We start from the raw sequence: 23,977 nt of genomic DNA on the forward strand, positions 1-23,977 counted from the left end.
CAAGCCCATACTGGGGCCTGGGAATGGGGCAAGTTCTGGGAGGGGAAGGGGGGGCGTGCCTTGCCCCTTTCACCTGCCTCCTTCAGGTCTTGGTCACCTCCTATGTGGGGCCCTCCCTGGCCACCTGGTTGAAAGTGCACTCCCACCCCTCCCTCTTTATTTTCCTTCTCCACTCTTACCTTCTAACATACCACACAGTTAATATGTGTCTCATTCACGTTCTCTCCCCTGATGGGAACGGAAGCTCCATCAGGGCAGGATTGTTATGCTTTATTCATGCTGGTATCTCCAGTGTCTAGAACAGTGTCTGGCACCAAGGAGATGCTCAGTAAATCATCGCATACATGCGAACTAGTCATCATGTGCTCCTCAGCCCAGTTGGAGAGGCCACCAGGAAACCGAACCACCACAAGGAGGAAAAGGGGAAAAATATTTTTGGGGCCAAGAGGCTGAATCTGGGGCCAGCTGGCCCCTCCTCTAGGAAGCCCTCCTTGATTTGCCTGGGCTGGAAGTAAGCAGTGTGAATCCGCTGCTCTTCCGTGCAGCTTATCACTGCCTCCCCCATCAGTGGCGGAGGTGTGTGTACTTGCCATATCTTCTCAGCTGTTCAGAGGAAGGGCTGGTCTTATCATCTGTACGGTCCCAGTGCCAGGAACAGAGGGCGCGCTCAACGGATGTCTGCCAAATGCATAAATGGGATTCAATTCCTGTTTCTCCCCGGAAAGCAGCTCCCAACTCTGGGCACATAGAAAGTGCTCAATAAATGCGTGAAACGTGGAGGCCTTCCTGGCTCAGCACTGCTTTTCTGTTCTACTTTACATCTGGTTAGTCTATCCTAACCTGCCCAAGCCCGGACTCCTGGGCTCACCTGTGTCCTGCTCGCACTAGGCCCATCTAGGTCAAGGCCTTTGGCTCCAGGACAGCCCCGGCAAGCCTGGCCACCGTTTCATGAGTGTGGGACACTCCTCAAGGTTTCTGCTGCTGCTACCCTCTCCAGACCTGGAAATCTGCTTCTCACTCTCTGGGCTGCCCGTCAAGACCAGGGCTGCTCAAACGTGATCGAGTGGGTGCTGGAGAGGGAGCTGCTCCTCTCCCACAGCTGTGGGTGGTTATGCAGTGCGGTCCTGCTTCTCCAGATAAACCATGAACACTCCACGACCCTCAGCCCAGGGCCTGGTCTGGAAAGCAGTAAAGGGGGTCCATGACTGACAGTCAAGATTTTAAGGAAGACTAATGTTTATTGTACGTTTACCAGAGAGAAGGAACCCCTGGCTAATCAAGTGTTCGAGTTTTGACTGGAAACATGCCCATTCAGTGAGGAAACTTCCATTCTCATTGGAATCCCTAGCAAGCAAGTCTATAAGTCATTGGTTAAAAGGGGGGAAATAAATGATTACTTAATAAATATACTTTAATAAACAAAACCTTTTGAAGCAAAGGGTCCTAGGAGTTGGATGGAAGTGAAGAGTTGGGGACCCCAGGTCAAGCTGCTCAGTGCGGCTCACTGAGGGGCCCAGCGAGGAGAGGAGCGGGCAGCGGGCCTGGTGGGGCCGGCGGAGGCATGACAGCTGGCAGACACTCTAGGAGGGAGTGGCGTCTACATGACTGTAAAGCAGGGGAAGAAAGGATTTTTTTTTTTTTATTGTCAGTTGAAGCTTAAGAGCAAGGATATGAGAGGAAAGGAAGGATAAAGAAGAGGCAAGGCATAAAACTGTGCAAAATCTAAACAGCAATAATACTAAGAGAGCCTTTTCTGAGTACTCACTATGTGCCAGTGCTGCTCTAAGCATTTCACATGTCCAAACTCACTGAGCCCTGCTGCCAGCTCCGTGACGTAGTAGCCCCATTGTACAGAGGAAGAAACTGAGGTCAAGTGGCTTGGTCAAGTTCATGACTCTAGTAAGTGGTGGAGGCAGGATTTGACTCAGGCAGGCTGGCTGCAGAGCCCACGGGCCTCATCTCCAACAACAAGCCAATTAGCCAAGGGTTTGGTTTCCCCAAAGCGAGGCTTTAGTCTGGTTAGCTCTGTGAAGGGGTTACCCACTGTGGCTGCTGGCTGCTGAGTGCTGGCAGTTGGGATGGGCGAGGTTGGGGGGCCACTGTGCCTCAGCGGTTGGGGCAACGGCAGGCAAAGGCAGATGAGGCGCCGCAGAGGGCAGCCTGGGGTGTTGGCGCAGGCGGAAAGTTGGGAGAGACAGGTGGAGGCAGCTGACTGAGTTGCGCAACCTGCCAGCCAACGCGGGCGAGAGCTCTAGCGTGGAGTCAGGGTGAAGAGTCCTCCCCCAACCTGGGCCAGTGCTGGAGTCCCCGGAATGGGCACCGAGGCAGGACAAGGGGCATCAGAGTCATCTAAAGGCCTGGCTCTGTGCAAGTGTGGGTGTGTGCGCACTCTGAGCGAAGGAATGAGCCAGTGAGGAGTCTCCCCACAGGGCAATCTGGCCCCAGACTCCTGTCCCCAGGCATGACACCAACCCCCAGCTGGGCTATGAAATGAGTCCAAGGTAAAATCCTTCCACAAACTTACTTGAACTTACATACCCAAATGACTACTCACTCCTTTAAAGTTGTACCCCAGTGAGGTGGCACTCTTATTCTGCGGACATTGCCATACTCAAATGATTTTTGGCCTACCCAGGAGGCCATCAGAGCCCTGACACCTTCCTTTGACTCTCTGCTGTGGTGGCCTGTCCTAGTTCTCTGAAGGGTCAGAGGACCAAGAAGGCCATGGATGTGAAGGACCTGAAACAGGGCCTGGGATATCAAGCATGGTGCTCCAGAGGGCAGCTGTCACTATTACCACCACCTACCACCTTGTTTCTAGAGGGCACCTGGAACCCTCCTGGCTTCTACTCTATTGGCACCTGTGCAGGTCGTTGGGAGCTGGGTAATTCCATTTTGTAGCAAAAGTGTGATCATGGAGTTGAAAGGGATGGATTTTCTTGGGTGGTTCCTGAACTGGCTCAAAGGGCATGTTCCAAAGAGAATCTCTGGAATGCAGAGACTTCTGTAGAGGGACTCTGCTCCACGGGGGCTTTGGAGCAGGGGTGGTGGGCTCTGTTTTGGAGGAATGAGTGTCTGTCACATCCTCCACAGGCCATTTGGCTCATCCCAGGGTGGTGCAAAGGCAGCCGGCCCAGAGCAGGGAGGGTCATTCTGGTCAGTCCTGGGTTGCTTGTGGGGCTACTTTTATTGTCATGATTAGTCATAATTTATCATGACCCCAAGCGTGACCTTGCAGGCTTGTAAAGTGTGGTTCTTCCAAAGGGATCAGAGAAGAATGAAGGAGGAAATGTGGGAACCCTGAAGAAGGGAAACACGAGTGATGTTAGGAAATAACTCTTGCAGATTTCATACTTAACCCAGAATCAGTTCATGGATCCTGCTGTCTTTGGTAATACCTCGGTAATTTTCCTTAATAATTGCAACAACTATTTTCATCTTGTTTTCCTCAGATATAAGGCCATTACTTCAACCAAGTGTGTTTTGGACTTTTACCAATATGGCAGAATATGGCACCAGCTTTGAAGTCAGATTTTTTTTGTTGTTGCTGCTGAGGAAGATTCGCCCTGAACTAACATCTGTGCCAATCTTCTTCTCTTTTGTTTGTGGGTCACTGCCACAGCATGGCTGCCAAAGAGTGGTGTAGGTCCGCGCCCGGGAACTGAACCTGGGCCACCGAAGCAGAGTGCACTGAACTTAACCACTAGGCCACAGAGCCAGAACCTGAATCAGATTTTTTCCAACTGTGGGCTGGCCCTGGCTCAACCATCTGAAAATCAGTTGGTATTTATATATATTTCCATAGCCATACAGTAGACCTATCTGCATATCCACAGACTGCTTCAAAGTATGGTTTAGTTAGGTGCAGAGACACAGAACCCCCTGTGGTTCAAGTCTGGCCTTGGACCCAGCAGTGCTGGGCCTGACTCCTGCTTCCATCTGATCTCGGCCAGTCCAACCACTCGAAGCCCCTCTCCTCATAGGGAAAATGGCAAAAACAAGTATATGAATGTGTTATACAGGGTCTTATATACAGTAGATGCTCAATAAATATCTCTTGATTTAGGGAAGCTGGATAAAAAAGTGGAAAGAAACAGAGACCTGGGTTCACTTCCTTTGTGTAATAGGAAGGGGGTTGGAAAGGGAGAGGAGGAGGGAGGGAGGAGGGAGAGAAAGAGAGGAGAGTGAGAGAAACTAGGATGGATGAGTGAATAAATAAATATATCTGCTTCCTGTCCTTGGGTAAGTTATCTAACCTCTTTGAGGCTCAGTTTCTTTATCTATAAAATGGGGATAATAATACCCCATTTAGTTGTTCTGAGGATTAAAAAAGACAATGAATAAAAAGTAGCTAGCATGGAGTGCCACGTGCGGCTCGGTAAAGGCAGCCATCACCATTACCACAAACCCAGCTCCCTATTTCTATTTGGCATCTGGTCTAGTCTCCTAATTTTTACTCTACTGGCACGGCACATAAGCACTATAGATGCACAGAACAAAAAGGTGATGTTTCTTCTCTTGTTTTCATTTTGAAAAGCACCAGTGAATTAATTATGATGTCATTAATACAAGTAGATGCCTTCTTGCCATTAGATGTTATTCTTACCATTCACGTTAGGCAGAACTGTGGGACAGGCCAGCCCCCATGAACTGGGGCAGGTTCTGGGGCCAGTGCTATTTATAGGCCCAAGCAAGAGGCAAACCGAATGTGGTCGTTTCTCTGAAGGCTGTGACTCCAAAACAAGAGTCTGCAGCCCTCAGGAACTGAAACTGAGTCAGAAGCAAAAGTGCCCCGCGCTGCTCTGATTTTCCTGCCTGTGGGAAAGCAGGGGCCCGGTCAAAAAGCAGGTCACTGGGTCGTTTGTGCTCAAGCACAAGCCTGAAACTCCATGGAGAGTTAAAGCAAGACCTAAGGTTGGGGGGAGGACAGGGAAGCCCCTCAGATACATCGAATCTCTTATTCCTTAAAATCAAGATGACTCATCATTTTGTCTTCCTAATAATACAGACAGGGTCACTCTTCCAAAGGCCACATTTTTTTTTTTTTAATTGATGTTTTAATGGTTTCTAACATTGTGAAATTTTGGGTTGTACATTTTTGTTTGTCCATCACCATATATATGACTCCCTTCAACCCTTGTGCCCAGCCCCCACCCCCACTGCCCCTGGTAACCACAGTCCAGTTTTCTCTGTCCATGTGTTGGTTTATATTCCACATATGAGTGAGATCATACAGTGTTTGTCTTTCTCTTTCTGGCTTATTTCACTTAACATAATACGCTCCAGGCCCATCCATGTTGTTGCAAATGGGACGATTTTGTCTTTTTTTATGGCTGAGTAGTATTCCATTGTATATATATACCACATTTTCTTAATCCAATCGTCAGTCGAGGGACACTTAGGTTGCTTCCACTTCTTGGCTATGGTGAATAATGCTGCAGTGAACATAGGGGTGCATAAGCCTCTTTGGATTGTTGATTTCAGGTTTGTTGGATAGATTCCCAGTAGTGGGATGGCTGGATCATAGGGCATCTCTATTTTTAATTCTTTGAGGAATCTCCATACCATTTTCCATAGAGGCTGCACCAGTTTGCATTCCCACCAGCTATGTATGAGGGTTCCTGTTTCTCCACATCCTCTCCAACATTTGTTGTTTTTTGTCTTGGTGATTATAGCCATGCTAATGGGCGTGAGGTGATATCTTAGTGTTGTTTTGATTTGCATTTCCCTGATGATTAATGATGTTGAGCATCTTTTCATGCGCCTATCAGCCATCTGTATATCTTCCTTGGAGAAGTGTCTGTTCATTTCCTCTGCCCATTTTTTGATCAGGTTGTTTGTTTTTTTGTTGTTCAGTTGTGTGAGTTCTTTATATATTATGGAGATCAACCCCTTGTCAGATGTATGTTTTGCAAATATTCTCTCCCAGCTGGTTGGTTGTCTGTTCATCTTGATTCTGGTTTCATTTGTCTTATAAAAGCTCTTTAATCTGATAAAGTCCCACTTATTTATTTTTTCTTTAGTTTCCCTAGTCTGGGTAGGCATGTCATCCGAAAAGATTCCTTTAAAACCAATGTCAAATAGTGTGTTGCCTATATTTTCTTCTATGAGTTTTATAGTTTCAGGTCTCACCTTCAGGTCTTTGATCCATTTTGAGTTAATTTTTGTGAATGGCGATAGCAAATGGTCCACTTTCATTCTTTTGCATGTGGCTGTCCAGTTTTCCCAACACCATTTATTGAAGAGACTTTCCTTTCTCCATTGCATGTTCTTAGCACCTTTATTGAAAATTAGCTGTCCGTATATGTGTGGTTTTATTTCTGGGCTTTCAATTCTGTTCCATTGATCTGTGTGTCTGTTTTTGTACCAGTACCATGCTGTTTTGATTACTATTGCTTTGTAGTATGTTTTGAAGTCAGGGATTGTGATGCCTCCTGCTTTGTTCTTTTTTCTTAGGATTGCTTTAGCTATTCGGGGTCTTTTGTTGCCCCATATAAATTTTAGTATTCTTTTTTCTATTTCTGTGAAGAATGTCATTGGGATTCTGATTGGGATTGCATTGAATCTGTAGATTGCTTTAGGTAATATAGACATTTTAACTATGTTTATTCTTCCAATCCATGTGCATGGGATATCTTTCCATTTCTTTATGTCATCATTGATCTCTGTCAATAATGTCTTGTAGTTCTCATTGTATAGGTCGTTCACCTCCTTGGTAAGATTTATTCCTAGGTATTTTATTCTTTTTGATGCAATTGTAAATCTTATTATCTTTTTGAGCTCTCTTTCTGTTAGTTCATTATTAGCATACAGAAATGCAACTGATTTTTGTAGATTGATTTTGTACCCTGCAACTTTGCTGTAGTTGTTGATTGTTTCTAATAGTTTTCCAACAGATTCTTTAGAGTTTTCTATATATACAATCATGTCGTCTGCAAATAGTGAGAGTTTCACTTCTTCGTTACCTATTTGGATTCCTTTTATTCCTTTTTCTTGCCTAATTGCTCTGGCCAAAACCTCCAGAACTATGTTGAACAGGAGTGGTGAGAGTGGGCAGCCCTGCCTCATTCCTGTTCTCAGAGGAATGGCTTTCAGTCTTTCCCTGTTGAGTATGATGTTCGCTGTGGGTTTGTCATATATGGCCTTTATTATGTTGAGGTACTTTCCTTCTATTCCCATTTTATTGAGAGTTTTTATCATAAATGGATGTTGTATCTTGTCAAATGCCTTCTCTGCGTCTATTGAGATGATCATGTGGTTTTTATTCTTTGTTTTGTTGATGCGATGTATCACGTTGATTGATTTGCGGATGTTGAACCATCCCTGCGTCCCTGGTATAAATCCCACTTGGTCATGGTGTATGATCTTTTTAATGTATTGTTGTATTCGGTTTGCCAATATTTTGTTGAGGATTTTTGCATCAATGTTCATCAGCGATATTGGCCTGTAATTTTCTTTCTTTGTATTGTCTTTGTCTGGTTTTGGTATCAGGGTGATGTTGGCCTCGTAGAATGATTTAGGAAGTGTTCCATCTTCCTCTATTTTTCAAAGGCCACATTTTTAACAGGGGCATTCTGTCTTTTTAGAAAAAGGCCAAAGTTGGGCTGGCCCCATGGCTTAGCGGTTAAGTGCGTGCACTCCGCTACTGGCGGCCAGGGTTCGGATCCCAGGTGCGCACCGATGCACGGCTTCTCCAGCCACGCTGAGGCCTCGTCCCACATACAGCAACTAGAAGGCTGTGCAACTACGACATACAACTATCTACTGGGGTTTTGTGGAAAAAATAAAAAAGGCCAAAGTCAACATCAGAAATTCCTTTTCCTGGTATGCAATAATAATAGCCAATACTGATCAAACATTTTAGTGTGCCAAGCACTGTACTTGTTGCTTTATGTACTTTTTACATTTAATTCTCACAACCTGGGAGGCAGATATTATTATTATTTTTTTTTGAGGGAGATTGGCCCTGCGCTAACATCTGTTGCCAATCTTTTTTTTCTTTTTTCACCCCAAAGCCCCAGTGCATAGTTGTGTATCATAGTTGTAGAGTTGTAGCTCTGCTATGTGGGACGCCGCCTCAGCATGGCTTGATGAGCAGTGAGTAGGTCCACGCCCAGGATCCGAACCGGCGAACCCTGGGCCACTGAAGCAGAACGCGCGAACTTAACTGGTACGCCACGGGGCCAGCCCCTGGGAGGCAGATATTATTTATTCCCATTTTACAGATGAGGAAAACAAAACTCAGAGAGATGAAATAAAGACCCACACTGAGGCCTGCTCGCCCCAGCAGAGGCTCCCACCACGACCCTCCCTGCTCTTCCCAAGTCTGCGTCCAGTGATCTCACGTCAACAGCTTGAAATCAGTCATGGTGGGAGTATTACCACCATCACCATGGAAATTGGCAAACAGCACAAATTAAGGCCCCCTCCTTTTTTTTATCTTCTTTTTTAAACTGCTGAAGAACTGCTTGTTAAATATTTGCCAGGCATTAAGTGGGCAGAGCCAGGATTCAAATCCAAGTGTCTCTCCTCCTCAAGCTCAGACTCCTCCCAGCTCATCCCCAGAAGAAAACAGGCTCTCTCTACCAGAGCACTGTCTTGCTGTAGGTAGTGTATCCTCAGGAAGCTGAGTGGCTGGGAGAAGGCAACCACTGGCTGTCCGGGTCTCCTGTGCCTCCTCCCCAGACCCCCCAGGAGATGTCCTGATCATATCCAGGTATTATTAGTAAAGACATCTGAGTCCTTTTCTTCGTCTGTGCTGAGCTAAAGATTCAACTGAAATTACAAGGGCTGAGTAAGCTGGAGACAGGATTTATGAGGTAATAATAATGTGCTCTCATATATGGCACTTTTCACCTTCAAAGCCTTTTACAGCCATTTACTAATTAGTCCTGGGCTGCACTCTGTGTGCAGGTACAATGCTCAACAATGGGCTGAACTAGGAAGAAGTGTTTAAAAAACATACAGTTGACTGTCACCCATTTACAAGTGCCACTTGCTTCTGCTGCTGTTGGGGTTAGAGATAAAATCTCACAAACGCCGGGTTTTAAGTCCCTGGCATTTGAAACATGAAGCGGCTATTGTCACCTTCTGTTGTTTGGATCCCCCTAAGAAAATCAATCCAAACCCTCTCCCTGTGCTAAGAGGGCTGAAAAGTCTTTTTAAAAATCACATAATCTCCATGCTCACAAACCTATACATAGTACATCATCCTTTACTGGGAAAGAAAAGATAAGTCTCTGTTTGTTTACTAGAGAGTCGTGGACATATGTGAGAAGCGGCAATGGATCTGGGGCCAAGAGCCTGCGTTGACTCCTGACTCTGGCACTGACTGGCTGGTGACTGTGGGTAACTCACTTAACCTCTCTGACCTTGTTTCCTCATCTACGGAACAGGGGCCTACTCACTTGCTTACTTCACAGGTCTGCTATACAAATGTGCTGAGATAAAGCATGTGAGAGCACTTCCGAGTCAGACTGGGCCTGCTTTGCAGACTTGCGGGCGTGTCATTGAGGATCTGGCCAGCCTGAGCATATGTGGACCCCTAGAGGTTGGCAGGGGCATGAGGGCCATTCCCAGATCACACTGCCCACTACTGACTGCTGTCACTACTGACTGGTTATTTGAAATGCCAAGGGTCCAGGCTATGTGACCTCACCCCAGCCCACAACTGCCCCTGCTGGAACTGGAGCTGGAACTCCTACTGGGTCCGAAGCAAACCCCGACTCCGTCAACTCTCGGCTCTGCAGGCAGTGAGCCCAATCCATGTTCCTCCACTGGGGGCGGGGGGTGGGGGCAGGGCACAGCAATCCTAAATGACAGTGTCATGGAGCAGAGAGAGTGGAGCTTGGCACACAGCTGCCCTGAGGGAGACAGTACAGTCAGAAGAGACTCCAGAGTGGTTAGCTGGCTTAGGGGGTCTCGACCACTTGCTCAACAGAACCAACCACCTGGGGAGTTTTGTCAGAATCCACATGCCCCAGCCCCAGCTAGACTCTGAGTCAGCAGAAGTGCAGTGGGACTCAGACCAGTGGTTCTTGAAAAAGCTCCCGGGTGATTCTGACGTGGTGAGTCCTATATTACACAGAGAGGGGACTTACTCAAGGTCACCCCACCAGCTAATGGGAGAACTAGGTGCGGACACAGAACACTGGCCCGTTCTCTGTCATGGGAATTACCAAGGTTTCAGGGCAGGGGGCAAAGTCCCCAAGCAGTGAAAGAACCCAGAGTTGGACAGCCTCCAGCTGGTAGCCAAGCCGGGAGGTCTGTTCAAGCTGTTCTCCCAACTCCTAAGAACATTCCTGGGTGCTGAAGAACACAGGAAGGAGAAGTATCCCTCACCAGGCCTCACAGGGCCCCGAGCTGGTCCCCTCTCAGGCTCACATGGTAAAATGGGGCTTCAAGAGAACAGTGAGGGGCCAGGTTAAAGCCTGTGCGGGCCCTGCAGCAGGTGGGGCTGGGGGCTCCTGCTTCGTCTGGGCAGGCAGGCGGGTTCCACTTAGAGCACAGGCAGCACAGGCCAGCTGCTTGTCTCTCTCACCTCTGTGCGCAGGTCTCACTTCCCTGTGATGAAAGCCTGCAGGGTGGAACAAGGCTAAACTAAACGGTGACTCTCATAGAGAGGTCAAGGTGGCTGTAGTCACCTTGTGTGGAAGTTAAGGGAAGTTGTGTGACAGTATGGAAAGACCTGGCTCCCACTCCCAGGCTGGCTCCTCATTTGCTGGGTGAGGGGTGGAAATAAGATCCATAGATTTAGGGAAAACAGAGCTTGCTCAGGGTATCTTCCCCAGCTCTTCCTGGATGGCTGCTGATCCATCCTGAGGATGCCAGGATGAGCCCAGTTGTCACACACATGCCAGTGATAACCCATTAGACCCAACCTGTGTCTTCCAGGTATAATTCGCACAGTGCTGCATAAGCCCAAAGAGATCTCCTATCAGCCTAGGGAGGGGTGACAGGACAGGGGGTAGATTCACTGATGCACTCAGCAAACTTTAATGACTGCCTCCTAGGTCAGGATGGGCTGTGCAGTCCTTTCATCCAGGGAGCTGGAGGGTTGGGAGGGAGGGTTGGTGGTGGAACCCAGTTGGTCCTGAGCACCAGCCTCGAGCCCGGCTGGTTGGGCGGCTGAAACCGCGCAGGCTGCTCAGCTTCATTCAGGCAACGCGTTTTCCAATGGAGGACTGCCCCATTTGGGAAATGTTGGGGTGTAAAACACACACATACACACACACACACAAGACACTGGTTTCAGGAAAATAAAAAGCAAAGGGGGGTTTAATCTTAAAACTTAGCAGAGGTCTCAGAGACAAAGGCTTTGGAATAAGAGTGTGTGCATTTATGATGTCCTACTTTCCCTGGAAAAATACTGTGTCACGATCGGTGATTTTATTTCTTCCAACTAAGAAATATATTGCAGGAAACAAAGAGGGAGCAACCAGAGGTGGGGGGCTCGAGGATCCAGGTTACCGCCAGCCAGCTCAAGTTTGGGTTCCAGTTGGGGCGCACAAAGCTGCTGTGTGAGGAAAATGCTGCCATGAAGACATTCCAAGTGGCTTCCAGGAAGCGGCCATATGTGCTGACACGCATGTGGACAGAGCAGTCTGGCTGGCCACCCCTCAAGACTGGTGTTTCCTAGAGCTTTCCATTGGCAAATGCTGCCTCCTGGAACTGAGGGACAAAGGTTTTGAAATAAGCCCTGGTGGGAAAGAGGGGGAGAAAAAAAAACTGTGGTTAGCACAAACAATTTGAAAAAAAGTGCAACTCAGAGCTTTCAACCTAACTCAGAACAGTTGTTATGTATGGTTCATGCATCTTGGGTTGGATTTTCCTTCCCTGCTGATGCAAAGCCCTCTGGAGTTTTCCGAGTGAGGTACATATAGTTCACTACTGTGCTATCTCGCATGGATATTTAAAGGGCCTGTATGCGACCTTCCTGGATGCCAATTCCTATTAAACATCAGAACTCAGGTTCTGTCTGCTCCTCTCCAGGACAAAGGCTAGGGCCTGATCCAAGCTACATGCCAGAGTGACCAAGCCAACCACCCAGTTGTTTTCGTGATCTGAAATATAAAGAGGTTGCACTTTTCACTCTCTTGGATCTTTGACTTCGTGTAGACAAAGAAGGTCTAATAAAAAGAATTTCTAAGTGATACATGGTTTCCATTTATTTCCAAACCTATGTGTAGTCTGGTCTACTGGAAAGAAAGCCAGGCTGGGTATCAAGAGAACCTTTCCCGGTCAGCCACAGACTAGTGAAGGATCTGGAGCAGACCATTTGGCCTTTCTGGCACACAGATTTGAATCTGTAGAAGTGGGCTCTACGCTGTACATCAGCAGAGGGGCATGTGCTGGGCCCGCCTTAGAGGAGGAGACAGACACATAAGTAATACCAGCTGAGGTGGTAAGGGTATTTATGGAGGTACCATGAGGCACCAGTCTGAGGCAACCAGTAAAGACAGAGGTGGGGTAGGCATTATGGGTGTTCTAGGCAAAAGACGCAGTAGGAGCAGAGGCCTGGGGGCATGGGACAGCTTGCTGTGAGCTGGGAGCTAAAAGCTCTGCAGGAAGATAAAGGGTGAGGTAGAAAGTGGAGGGAGAGGGAGCTGGAGAGGTTGGGGTGGGCACCCCATGCCCCTGGTCACCCAGGCTTGCCTTCTACTTCTCCCTCCCTCATCCCTGTCTCCCACGAGATCAGAGCAGTCACACCTTACTTCTCCAGAAGTGGCTCACCCAGAACCATGACATGAACTAGGAAGGGCCACCAAGAAGACCTGTCACCCCCAGTACTCCAAAGGCCTCAAACAGCTATCCTTCAGTGCAGGGGCGAGGAGCCCCACACAACTCAACAGGGTCACACATGCAGTTACTGATGACAACCTCCCTCAACACCAAGTCAATGGAACCCCCTTTCACCTTCTACCACATTGCTCTGGCTTTCTCACTCCCAGCCTCCGCAGCCTCTCTTCAGCACCTAAATGCTGGCTCTTCTCTCTGGAAGCTCTCTTCTGTGACTTATACCTCATAGGTCTCCTGCCTCTCTCCTGCCCTCCCTGTCCCTCCTTCCCTACTCCCAGATGCACTCTCTCCTTGGGTCTCTTCCCGTCCTGCTCTCCATTCCTGTGAGGCACAGCACAGCGTGGTTACTCTCAGGCTTGCATCATCTGTAGCAGAGAACCACCCAATCTGGGGTTCCAGCCCTCATTTCTCTCCCTGACTTCCAGTCCCACATTTCCAACCAGCGGCGGGACATTCTGACCTGGATGTCTCTGTAATTCAACCAGCATGCTCCAATGAAGTTTTCATCAATATTATGTATTTGAAAGTGCTCCGGCCCATTTGCACTTCTGTAACAGAACCCTCAGTTTCCACTTCTCCCTAAACCCCTGAATTCATCCTGAAGCTTATTCCTCTTCCTCCTCAATGTCCCTTTATCCTTCGTGACACTCGCTGGCTCACGTTCTTTTTACTTTTCAACAAACCACTGCAGAAGCCTGTTTCTCCCCTGGACACAAGGCTTATTTCGCCTTCTTGCTGCAACGACAAAAATTTTCTTAGAGTGTGGGTCTGTCACGACCCCAGTCAAGATCCTTCATGTTCCCCAGACTTGCAGCCAGGCACTCAGTGATTTTCACCATCTGGCTCCAACACATTTAAAAAAAATTTTTGCCCTTTTCCTCCTTTACATTTTTGGGATCATGCACCACCCCCTCCCTCTCTGAGAAGCTAAGAAAGCTAAGAATGCTGTCCCAGAAAAACTGCAGGTAAGTCTCCCCACTGCAATTGGGGGATGTCATAGTCCCCCTGAAGCCCATGCATAGTCCAGGATATGACCCCCCCGATCTGGCTACTTGCTCTTCCTCACACATGCCATTTTCTACCTCTGGGCTTTATTTATGCTCAGGCCAAATGCCCTTGCTCCCATCAAGTCTTCCCTGGTCACCAGAAGGTTCTTTCCCTGCATGTAGATACTCTTTGTGCTTCTTCCAGGGTGTTTGTCACATGTACACGTCTTGCTCGCCAGGCTGCACTGTGGGCCCTTGAAAGCAGGGAGTACATCCTCTTCTAGGTGACCACACAGGCCTTCCCACAGAGAGCACTTGGTGAGGCCTTTGTGGCTGTAATAAGGTACTACTGATGGCCACGGGTTTGTAAGAAGCAGTTGAAGCATGTCCATTACACACTGTTTAAGAAGGTGAGAGAAAGCAACCCCAGAAAGCAGGCAAATTTAATATTTAGGTACTGAAGAAGAAAACGTAGTCCATTCTCAAACTTCAAACTATGCCAACCATTAGTAAGAAAGAAAGATAAAGCACCCTCCGCCATCCACATCCTGCTCAACACATCCTGAGCAAGCCAAACTGTCACCTTCTCTGAGACTTGTGACCCCAAACTATCACCTTCTCTGAGACTCATGACCTCAAAGCCCTGACACACCTGTTGCGCCAGGCCACAGCTGTCCTTGTGGAAGGGGGCACTGCGTGAGGGGGAAAGAGCCCCAGGCCCAGAGAGAGGCTGGAGGGCCAGAAGCCCTGAGCTCTACTTCCCCTGGTGAGTAGCAGTGACAGGCCCACCCTGATGTGACGCTCACACAGGACATGTGGGAAGGGACATTGTCAACTGTCTGCTGCCACCCAGACATGAGGGCCATTCATTCCTCACTTGTGTTTCACCTGCTACTACTTCCTCAGCATACGTATGTTCACCCTGGTGGCCCTTCTTCAGAGGGTCAGAGACTGACAGGCTGCTACCAACCTCCACTGCATCTGCTTCACTGCTAGAAGGACACTGTGGAGTGTGACCCACCCCAGCACCACTGGGCAGGGTGGTGCCCGCCCCCCCACCCCCCAAGTTACAGGTGAGGACATTAGGGGAGAGGCTGTGGGCCCTGTGCTGGGTGCCTGATGAGTGACCGTGCTGGCCGCTGATGACACTGGCCCTGGGCACTGGGGCAGGGCGTGCTCTCCCGCTTTCTCTCTCCTCAGGCCCAGAGTCACACTGGGTCCTGAAGCAAATCTTACCAGCTCAGTTTTTCCTTGGAAACTTCTGGGGGAAGGGGCTGCAAGAGTACAAGCTCCTTAGACCAAAAGGTCTTGGCAAGAGGGAGCATGCTTCACAGCAAGCTCTTTCCTTCTTCAGAAAGTTCTGAAGTTTCCTGTTCTGTCCTGGGCTTTCCCTGCCAGGGCAAGCTGTGTGACACCAAGGGGAAGCAGTGTGGAGAAGGGCTATTTAAAGGCCTGATCCCACCAGCTGTTGTTGGTGACTGCTCCTCAGCGCAGATCCTCATGAAGTCAGCTAAGGAGCGGGGGAGGGCAAGGGGAAAATGACAACTGGCTCCCACCCATTTATAGATTCTTTTTTTAAGCGCTGTTTTAATTTATTTCACTTTTATCAGAGAAAGTGGAAAGCTGCCCAGAGTATAGCTTGCCAACGGCACTAGTTATCTGTCACCTTTTAAAAAACTCTTTGACCCGCAGACAAAGTATATGGTAAGCTTTAACAGCGTAAGTGTGTTACAGGGTGGGGGAGGGAAGGTCTCCTCTCTCCCTGTTCACTGGCCAAGAGGCCCGCGGGGAGAGAGGCCCAGGGTTAGACAAGCTTCTCATTCTGCTCATGCTGGAAGGGAATTTATTTTTAGACCAAATTAGAGCTAAATATGCCTTAGGACAAAGTTAGGTTCTGACCCTTTCACTGATAGCAGACCCTCTGCTCTGGGTTTATAAAATCACAACTTAGTCCAATCCCAGAGTCTCAGGTTAGCAGGATAAAACATGAAGAACTGACCCCAGGCCTAGGCCGGGTAAGTTTCCATGAACTTGGAGCAGGAGTGGCTCCCGGCCCAGGCCTGGGCTCACAGGCACAGCAGCGGGCAGAGCAGACAGACCCTTTAGACTAGGAGTCAGGGAACTGGGGTGCTCAGCAGGTCTACTTTTCTGGACCTTGGATTCAGGGGTAAATCTCTTACCTTCTCTGGGCATCGGATCCCTCATCTACAAAGCAGGGAGCTGGGCCTGATGATCTCCAAGGCCTTGTGGGCTGTGAAGGACAGGTGGTGTAGTGTGGGTTCCGCAGCCAGCCACGCCTGGGTTCAAGGCCTGGTCCTGCTCCTTACTGGCTGTATCGCTTGGGCAAGTGACTCACCTCTTTATCTTTCATTTCTCAACTATAAAAGGGGAATAATAATGCCTACCTTAAAGGGTAATCCTCGTGAGGATTAAATGAGATGGTCCAAGTAAGCACCTGGCCTGCTGCCTGGCATAAGAGATGATCAGTAGATGTCAACTGTTACCATGGGGACCAAGCTGGGTCTGAGAGGAGAGGCTCTTAGTATATAGGAATAGCCAGAGCATGTGTGGCTGCAAAAGAGGGAACCTCTGGGGACGGCCCCATGGCTTGGCGGTTGAGTGCGCACGCTCCGCTACTGGCGGCCCGGGTTCGGATCCCCGGCGCACACCGACGCGCCGCTTCTCTGGCTATGCTGGGGCTGCGTCCCACATGCAGCAACTGGAGGGATGTGCAGCTGTGACATGCAGCTATCTGCTGGGGCTTTGGGGGGAAAATAAATAAATAAATAAAATTAAAAAAAAAAAAAAAAGAGGGAACCTCTGTGTGGAAAGAGCGGTCCTGCAGTCCTTGCTCTCAGTCCATCCTTTCTCTTGAGGCTTCTTGGGTTACTTCTCACTTATCATATTGAGCTGGCAGTTGGAAGCAGAGAGATGACCAGGCTGGGGGCTGGATACCCAGCCAAAGTCGCTGGGACACTGTGCATCTCTTGAAACCCAGTGCAGAGCTGCGAGTGGCATACTCGTGGCATCTAAGGATGAGCTCCGCAGTGAGAGGCACCTACATGCCTTGCTGTCTTCGCCCAAGCCTGCTGGGTGTGGTCCTGTGTGCAGCTCTGGTCGAAAGCTTGGTCAGGGAGCAGGTTGCAGCTGTGGGATCTAGAGGGATATTTAAGAATCACAGGGCTCTGGCTCCCATGATGGGGATACTGAAGTTGGGCTGGTCCTCAAACAGATCTTTTTCTGTCCAGAACAACATGTATCATAAAGAGGAGAAAACGGGGCAAGTGGAAAGAGCACCGAACCACGAGGCGGAAGATATAGATTCTAGTCCAGGCCCTGGCCATTTTGTCATCTGGAACTGGGGCTCAGTTTCCTCTCCTGTAACAGGAAGATTTACACTTGATCTCTAAGTGCCACCCAGTTATGGTTCTGAGATATCCAAGTGACCTTGAGAAAGTCACTTAATCTCTTTGTGTCTTGATTCTTCACTTGTTACATTAGGACCCTAGCCATGCCCAGGGCCCACCACGTCATGGGTGGTGGTAGTGCGGTGAGGTTGCAGTGGGAGTAGTTGTTATTATTACCTGGAATACTTTTTCATAAATGGGGCAGCGTTAGCGACAAACACTGTGGGGCTCCGCGCAGGTGTTTAGTGGCACCACAGGCAGTTCATGAGAGGGGTGGAAGGCCTGTTCCTCTCAGCCATCCCTCTGCCTTCCCACAGAAGTGAGGTCCCATAAGAAGTTGTCAGGGGAAACAATGCCTGAAAAATTAAGTAATCTATGTGTTTTGGGGAAGGGGCTCTGGGGCACTGAAGAGAGTTATGACAGGGTGCCATCAGGGAAATGCTCAGAGGCCTTGGGCTGAAGGCAACTAGGAACCTTTGTTCAGTAAGGTCTCATCAAAGGGTTTCTCCCTCCTGGAATTATTTATTCAATGGATCTTTTCAAAAGAATAAAAATCCATCAAATCAACATCTGAAAATCTGAATCGATACAGCTTTAAGAAAATGAAAATAAAAACAACGAAAATAAAGCCCAAAGAGGTTGGGGACTCTGAGGAAAGGGAAGGAACCACATAAAGCAGGTTAAGCTTTGTACAGTCGGCACTCATAACACTATCGAGTGTGGCAGGAGTCACGCTCCCATTTTCCAGGTGAGAAAACAGAAGCTTAGTGAGTTTAGTTAAGATACCCATCCAACGTTACCGTAATCCCAGTGCCACTGGAGCACATCGCCCCACAGGAGCACGTCTCCCACTGGAGCACATCTCCCCACTGAAGCACGTCTCCTCTCTGGAGCACATCTCCCCACAGGAACATGTGGCCCCATTGGAGCATGTCTCCCACTGGAGCACGTCTCCCCACTGGTGCACGTCTCCCCACGGGAGCACATCTCTCACGGGAGCACATCTCCCACCGGCTCACGTCTTCCCACTGGAGCACATCTCCCATGGGAACACGTCTTCCCACTGGAGCACATCTTCCCCTGAGCATGTATCCCACTGGCGCACGACCACATGGAGGAGACCCTGTAGTCTTGGTGCCTTTAGCCTCGTTTACTTGGGACCTTTTATTTTGTGAGAGCCTAAACCATTGCCTTCTTCCAAGAGAGGGCTCAGTAGTCTCTTTCTGGAATTCCAAAATGCTTTTCTTTGGGCAATCATAAGATGAGCCTTATGATGTTTGCTGGAGTCAGGCCAATGTGGTGGTGGGGTGGGGTGGGGTGGGAGAAGTGGTTCAGGGACATGACTCTCATTGTCAGGAAATCAAGGACATATAAATCAAATCAGAATTCATTTTTGCAAATAGAGGCAAGTTCCCAAACATCTAAGGCTCATTTCTTTTTCCAGTTTTCTCCTGCAGCTGTGACTTCAACAGGCACATGTTTCCAATCAGTCATATAAAAACCGACTGTGGTCTGAAAATCAAAGCAGTCCTGTAAATAGTGAAAGACCAGTCCTGCTAATCATTCCTCGTGGTCTTGCTTTGTCCTCATTGTCCTGAAGGGCCACTGTAAATACTGACTCATTTGGGGTTACTCTCCTCGTGCCAAAGGGTCATCCTGATAATAGGATCTCTATAAAGAGATCTGGTTCTGTTTCAGTGCTCTTCACCCCAAACCCTCCAAAGACCCCCGTGAAGATGGTGCATCCTACTCTGGGCGCCTTGATGAGCAAGTGACTGGCATGATGGAGCTTATTTTGTAGCTGTGCCCTGGGCGAGGTCAGCCTGGCTCTCTGGTGTGGGCTTCAGCAACAAACAAGTGGTTGTAACTGGTTCACATACACAGTCTCCCTAAATGTGCCAATCTTTGAGCAGGGCTGATTCATTTTTAGGGGGTCCAAACTTGCAAAACAAGACAATTAACACACTTGAGATACAAAGGCTTGATATCACACTGAGAGCACAATATCACATGCTCACAGCGTCAGGCAGAGGCCCTGCCCTCAGCTGGAATCACTCTTCCCTCTGTTGGATTCCAGGGCACATGTGTCTCCAATCTCAGGCCCCGCCCTGGTCTTCCTTGAGTTGGATGTTTAGATGGGTTTCTAGACTACGTCTCATGCAGCTCAGGCTCCTCACCTGTGAGATGGCCGAGACCGTAGTCTCAGTGTGTGTTGAATTAAATCAAATGCTGTTTTAGGAGGACTTCAACAAACAACCAACTGGGATCCATTTCTAGACATCAAAGTATTGGGACAAAATCTGGCTCCTACTAAATCACAGGGTATTTTTAAATGCTTACTGAAACGATCAAAATTACCTAGTGGTTCTCTCCTTCTGAGGCCCTCCAAGGAGGCCCTTTGGAGCTTGGCCAGCTCCTCTGGGTTAGAGCAGCTTGCAGCCAGCTTCTGCAATTGCAGGGGCCAGGCCATGCTCCCCGGGGGCTGCAGGTGTCCCTGCTCCCTTGGCATCCCCTGGTGCAGTGCCTGAGAAGGGGGAGGAGGACAGGAGTGGGCCAGCTGGCCAAATGAGAGAGAGGTACAGGGTACCCTCATGGGCTCCTGAGCTTCCCCCAGCCACAGGGCTGCCTTCCTCCCCCAGGCTCCATCTCCATGTGCATGCATCTATCATACTCCAGCCGGTCTCCCACACCCACTATGCGCTCCGTGATGGCAAGATCCGCAGGTCATATTCATCAATTTTTGCATCACCGCTTCGAGTATAGTGCCCAACACACAGCAGCCCAATATTTCTCAAACAAATGTAAACATCTGGCTTATTTAAAGACGTAGTTTAGGGCCGGCCCCGTGGCTTAGCGGCTAAGTGTGCGCGCTCCGCTACTGGCGGCCCGGGTTCGGATCCGGGTGCGCACCGACGCACCGCTTCTCCGGCCATGCTGAGGCTGCGTCCCACATACAGCAACTAGAAGGATGTGCAACTATGACATACAACTATCTACTGGGGCTTTGGGGAAAAGAAAGGAGGAGGATTGGCAATAGATGTTAGCTCAGAGCCGGTCTTCCTCAGCAAAAAGAGGAGGATTAGCACAGATGTTAGCTCAGGACTGATCTTCCTCACACACGCACAAAAAAAAGATGTACTTTAGAGTTATAACATTTTGTAACAGAAAGAAACCTCAGAGGTCATACAGTCCAATCATTACAGGGAAGGGAAAACTGAGGGCCAGAGAAGTTGATGGTCCCTCTAACATGGCACATATTAATTATAGTTGTTAGCATAGGTCTTCTCCGTAAGCCCCTTAAAGGCAGAATTTGGGGATGGTTCATCCTTAGTGCCCCGTGGGACTCACTTTCCTTAGGGCCTCACAGCAGGTGAAGGTCAATTTGGTGCATAAATGAATGAATGAATGAACAAATGCCCCAACTGGCTGACCGAAGGCCCCAGAGCTAGTAGGCAGAGTCTGAACCAGTCTTCCCTATCTCTACTCTCAGGCTGATGCTGTTTCCACCATGAACCTACCTGATGAGAGGCTGGGAGGAGGAGGTGGCAGTGTGAACACTCAGAAAGGATGGGGTGCACCTGGCTAGGCTGAGGCCAGGTGGGTGTAGGAGGCTAACGAATGTGGTGCTGCCTGGGGCCTGGGACCCAAGAGCAGAGCTGCAGCCCTGTGCTCATCTTGTCTCCCCATCTGTGCCTGCCTGGTGTGCCTCAGATGGCAGGCGCCTTGGCAGCGGGCACCTCAAGTCCTCTGCTCACTCTGCCTGGGACTGCATGAGCAGGAGCGCAGCACTGGCTGCTGCTGACGGCCATGCAGATGCCCACAGAGGGTGCTGGGATCTCGCCATAGTCCCGGCCAGGGGGAGGGCTCCTCATGCAGCTCACCTGTGCCGGACTGCTGGGGAGAAGCTGGCCTCCTGTCTGATGGCCGTGAGTCACTGCCAAGATCACAGATTGGCAAATCTTAGTCAGCAAAAGGGGGAAACCAAACGATGGACCTCAAAGAGGAACTGCCCAGGGTCCCAGCCAAGCTGACCATGTGGAGTGCGGGTCCTGGCCAGTGTGGGGTCCAGGCCTCAAGTCACAGCCCAGCGGGGACTGTGCTTCGAGGCTTCTGCTCAGCATTGCCAGGCATTGGCCTCCAAGAAAGGTGCCAGACCCCCAAAGGACCGAGAGAACACTTAGGAGATCAACTCTTTGGGGCCTAAAACAATCGTTTCCTCCCCGGAGAGTCTCTCTGGGGCTCTTAAGTATTGTTTTCCTGGTTGTAAATTTGATTTCTCCCACTAGGCTCTCAGCATCTAGAGGCTGCAGCTCGTGTCCTAGCTGCTCAGGCCCCTGCCTGCTCCTTTTGGGCACATGCTTTGGTCACTTTAGGACTGTAGGTATTTGCCCTCCTTTCTGGGTGTTCACAGATACCCCTTGAAGATCTAGGGGTGGGGCAGTGAGGATGGCCATGATCCCTCTCCTTTTCAATCTAATCCCCTGCCTGGTAGATGAAATAATCTCCCCGGATGCCTGGCTCTCTGGGTTTACAGATGGAAAAGCAGTAATTCCAAAAGAAGAAACTACTGGATGGGAGAGGGTGCCCAAGGCCTACCCTCCCTTCTGGGGTGCAATGGCCTTAACAGGAACTTCAGGTGAGCTATGCTGTGCTGGAGTGTGGGGAAGGTCCACGGCAGGCTGGCAGGAGGCAGAACTTGTGGCAGGTGGAGGGCCTTCTGGGTCCTCTCAGTCGTGCTGCGGGGCACTGTGGAGGGTGGGGAGGAGCAGAGGAGGAGCTCACCTGCCTCCTTGGTCAGCAGGGCTCACTCCACTCTGCACAACCCCAGAGCCCTGCACCTGCTGCGGACAGGCAGCTCTGTGGCCTTGTGTGTTGGTTACAGAGAGGGAGGGCAGGAAGGAAGGACTGGAAGGAAAGGAGGGACACACACACAGAATGAATAAATGATATTTGCACATGGTATCAAACAGGCCTGGTTCAAACGATGGGTGTAATCCATTAGTGCATTGTGAAATCAATTTAGTGGGTCTTGACTATCATTAAAATAAAATGAAATAAAATCAGAGTGCATCATATGTGGCAAGGAGAAGTATCTTTTCATGAAAGTTTGTTTCAATTATATACGCTGGATTAGGATATAAAATAAATGTCTTCCTGTGGATTGTGGTAAAAAAGTCTGGAAGCCAGGAATATAAAGGAAGGGACGTGCCTACTACCTGCTAGACGACATGCTATTTGTTTTCATCTATATTATCTTACATTTACTCCTCCTAATGGGTCTACTATCAGGTAGCTATTATTATCTCTATTTTTGCCAATGAGAAATCTACGATTCAAAGATGCAAAGTAACTTTTCTAAGATCTCACAGCTAATAAGTGGCAATGCTATTTATGAATCCAGAGCTGCTTGCCTCCCAAGTACACATTCTTTCCACATGGCCATGATTTCCAGTGGAAAGAGTGCTTGCGACCGAATGGGAGGGCCAGGGCTCCCCCTCAGGGTCTGCTGTATGACACTGAATCACTCCTTCGTTTCCTCATCTACACTGTGAGGGAATGAGATAGACGATTTCTAAATTTTTTTGATTTGGTGATCCTCGCCCTCCCAAACATCATTATAGCTATATTTTAGTCTCCTCCATTAAAAGTGGAGTTGCCAACAGTCCATAATGTATTTTGAGAACAACTTACTGGCAACACCCATTACACCTACATTTGTTCTTACAACACCCCCTCCCCTCGCAAATGATCCTTCCTCATGTAGGTCTGTGTGTCCAGAGGTGCTGACTGGTATCTTTAACCCTCATGTAGGGACCTGTATTGGGTGGCTTTTTAGTAGAATTATGACTGTGATAACAAGGGGCAAAAGAGACGAACCTGACTTCCCTCTCGCTTGCCCATCTGGTTCCTGGAAGTACTACTGCACCCTAAGGAAGAATGAGGCCTACTCTGAGTGTCTGGGAGAAGGAAGGGAGAGTGCAAGAAAGGCACGTGCAACCCACCCAAGTGCACAGGGAAGGCACCATAAATGCTCTCTAAATAATGGGCCCCAGAAGAGCAAAGGGTACCCAAAAGGTTCCTTTAACATTAAAGTCATTTGGCATCTCAGGGTTGTTGAGAAGTACTAAGTCTGTAAAGTGCTATAAAAAGGGAGGTATTATTACCCCACCATGATCAAGCTGTGGACTAGGAATGCGGAGGCTTGAATTGTGATCCTGGCTTGCTTCTCACTTGCTATGTGACCTTGGATGAGCACTTCACCTCTCTTGTGTCCCAGATGCCTCATCTGTGAAGTGAAGGGATGGCTTCTGAGTTCACTTTCAGGTCCAATACACTATTATCCATTATTATTATCATTATTGCTTTGGTATCAAGCCAATCATTTTAGCCAGAGACAGTTTCTTAAGTGGAAGCAGTAATTAATAAATGACCTCTCCCTGTGCTTTGCTAGAGGGGTTCCCTCAAGAGCTGTAATAAGCACGGCCAGACGCATTGGCACATGTCTGAGGTTTCTATATATTTTCCCTTTGTCTCCAGATCTGACTTAGGACCCCAAGAATGGATGCCCAGCATCCATCCTGGCCATCTTCCTTCATCCTTCAGATCAACAGACAACCAAACATTCACTCATTCATGGTTGGCCCCTATGCTAGTAAAGGGCTGGTTTCTGCAGGGGTCAAGGAATGAACCTGAGCAGGGCCTTGGCCCTGGGGGGACAGACAGAAACTTGACTTCCAGAGCAGAGAGCTGCATGCTAACGTTGAATGGGAGCTGAGTGGCTTCACT

The 23,977-nt window shown here is 49.0% G+C and overlaps 1 protein-coding gene across 4 annotated transcripts in view; it reads right to left on the reverse strand.

Annotated features, from left to right (window-relative positions):
• Positions 1-213: 213 nt before the first annotated feature.
• BABAM2 (BRISC and BRCA1 A complex member 2) overlaps positions 214-23,977 on the reverse strand; it is a 460,673-nt gene continuing 436,909 nt past the window's right edge. For 2 of the 4 annotated variants that reach the window (XM_087436975.1, XM_087436973.1), the window contains one exon: positions 16,799-16,940. In XM_087436975.1, coding sequence (XP_087293101.1) covers positions 16,814-16,940 — 127 coding nt within the window. In that variant the 3' untranslated portion in view covers positions 16,799-16,813. Of the gene's footprint in view, positions 679-11,248; positions 11,699-16,798; positions 16,941-23,977 lie in introns of those variants that run through there. The other 2 variants (XM_087436974.1, XM_004418193.3) reach the window with 2 other exon arrangements.

The sequence above is a fragment of the Ceratotherium simum genome, chromosome 11, assembly GCF_057802395.1.
Source record: "Ceratotherium simum simum isolate JZ-2026a chromosome 11, ASM5780239v1, whole genome shotgun sequence".
NCBI lineage: Eukaryota > Metazoa > Chordata > Mammalia > Perissodactyla > Rhinocerotidae > Ceratotherium > Ceratotherium simum.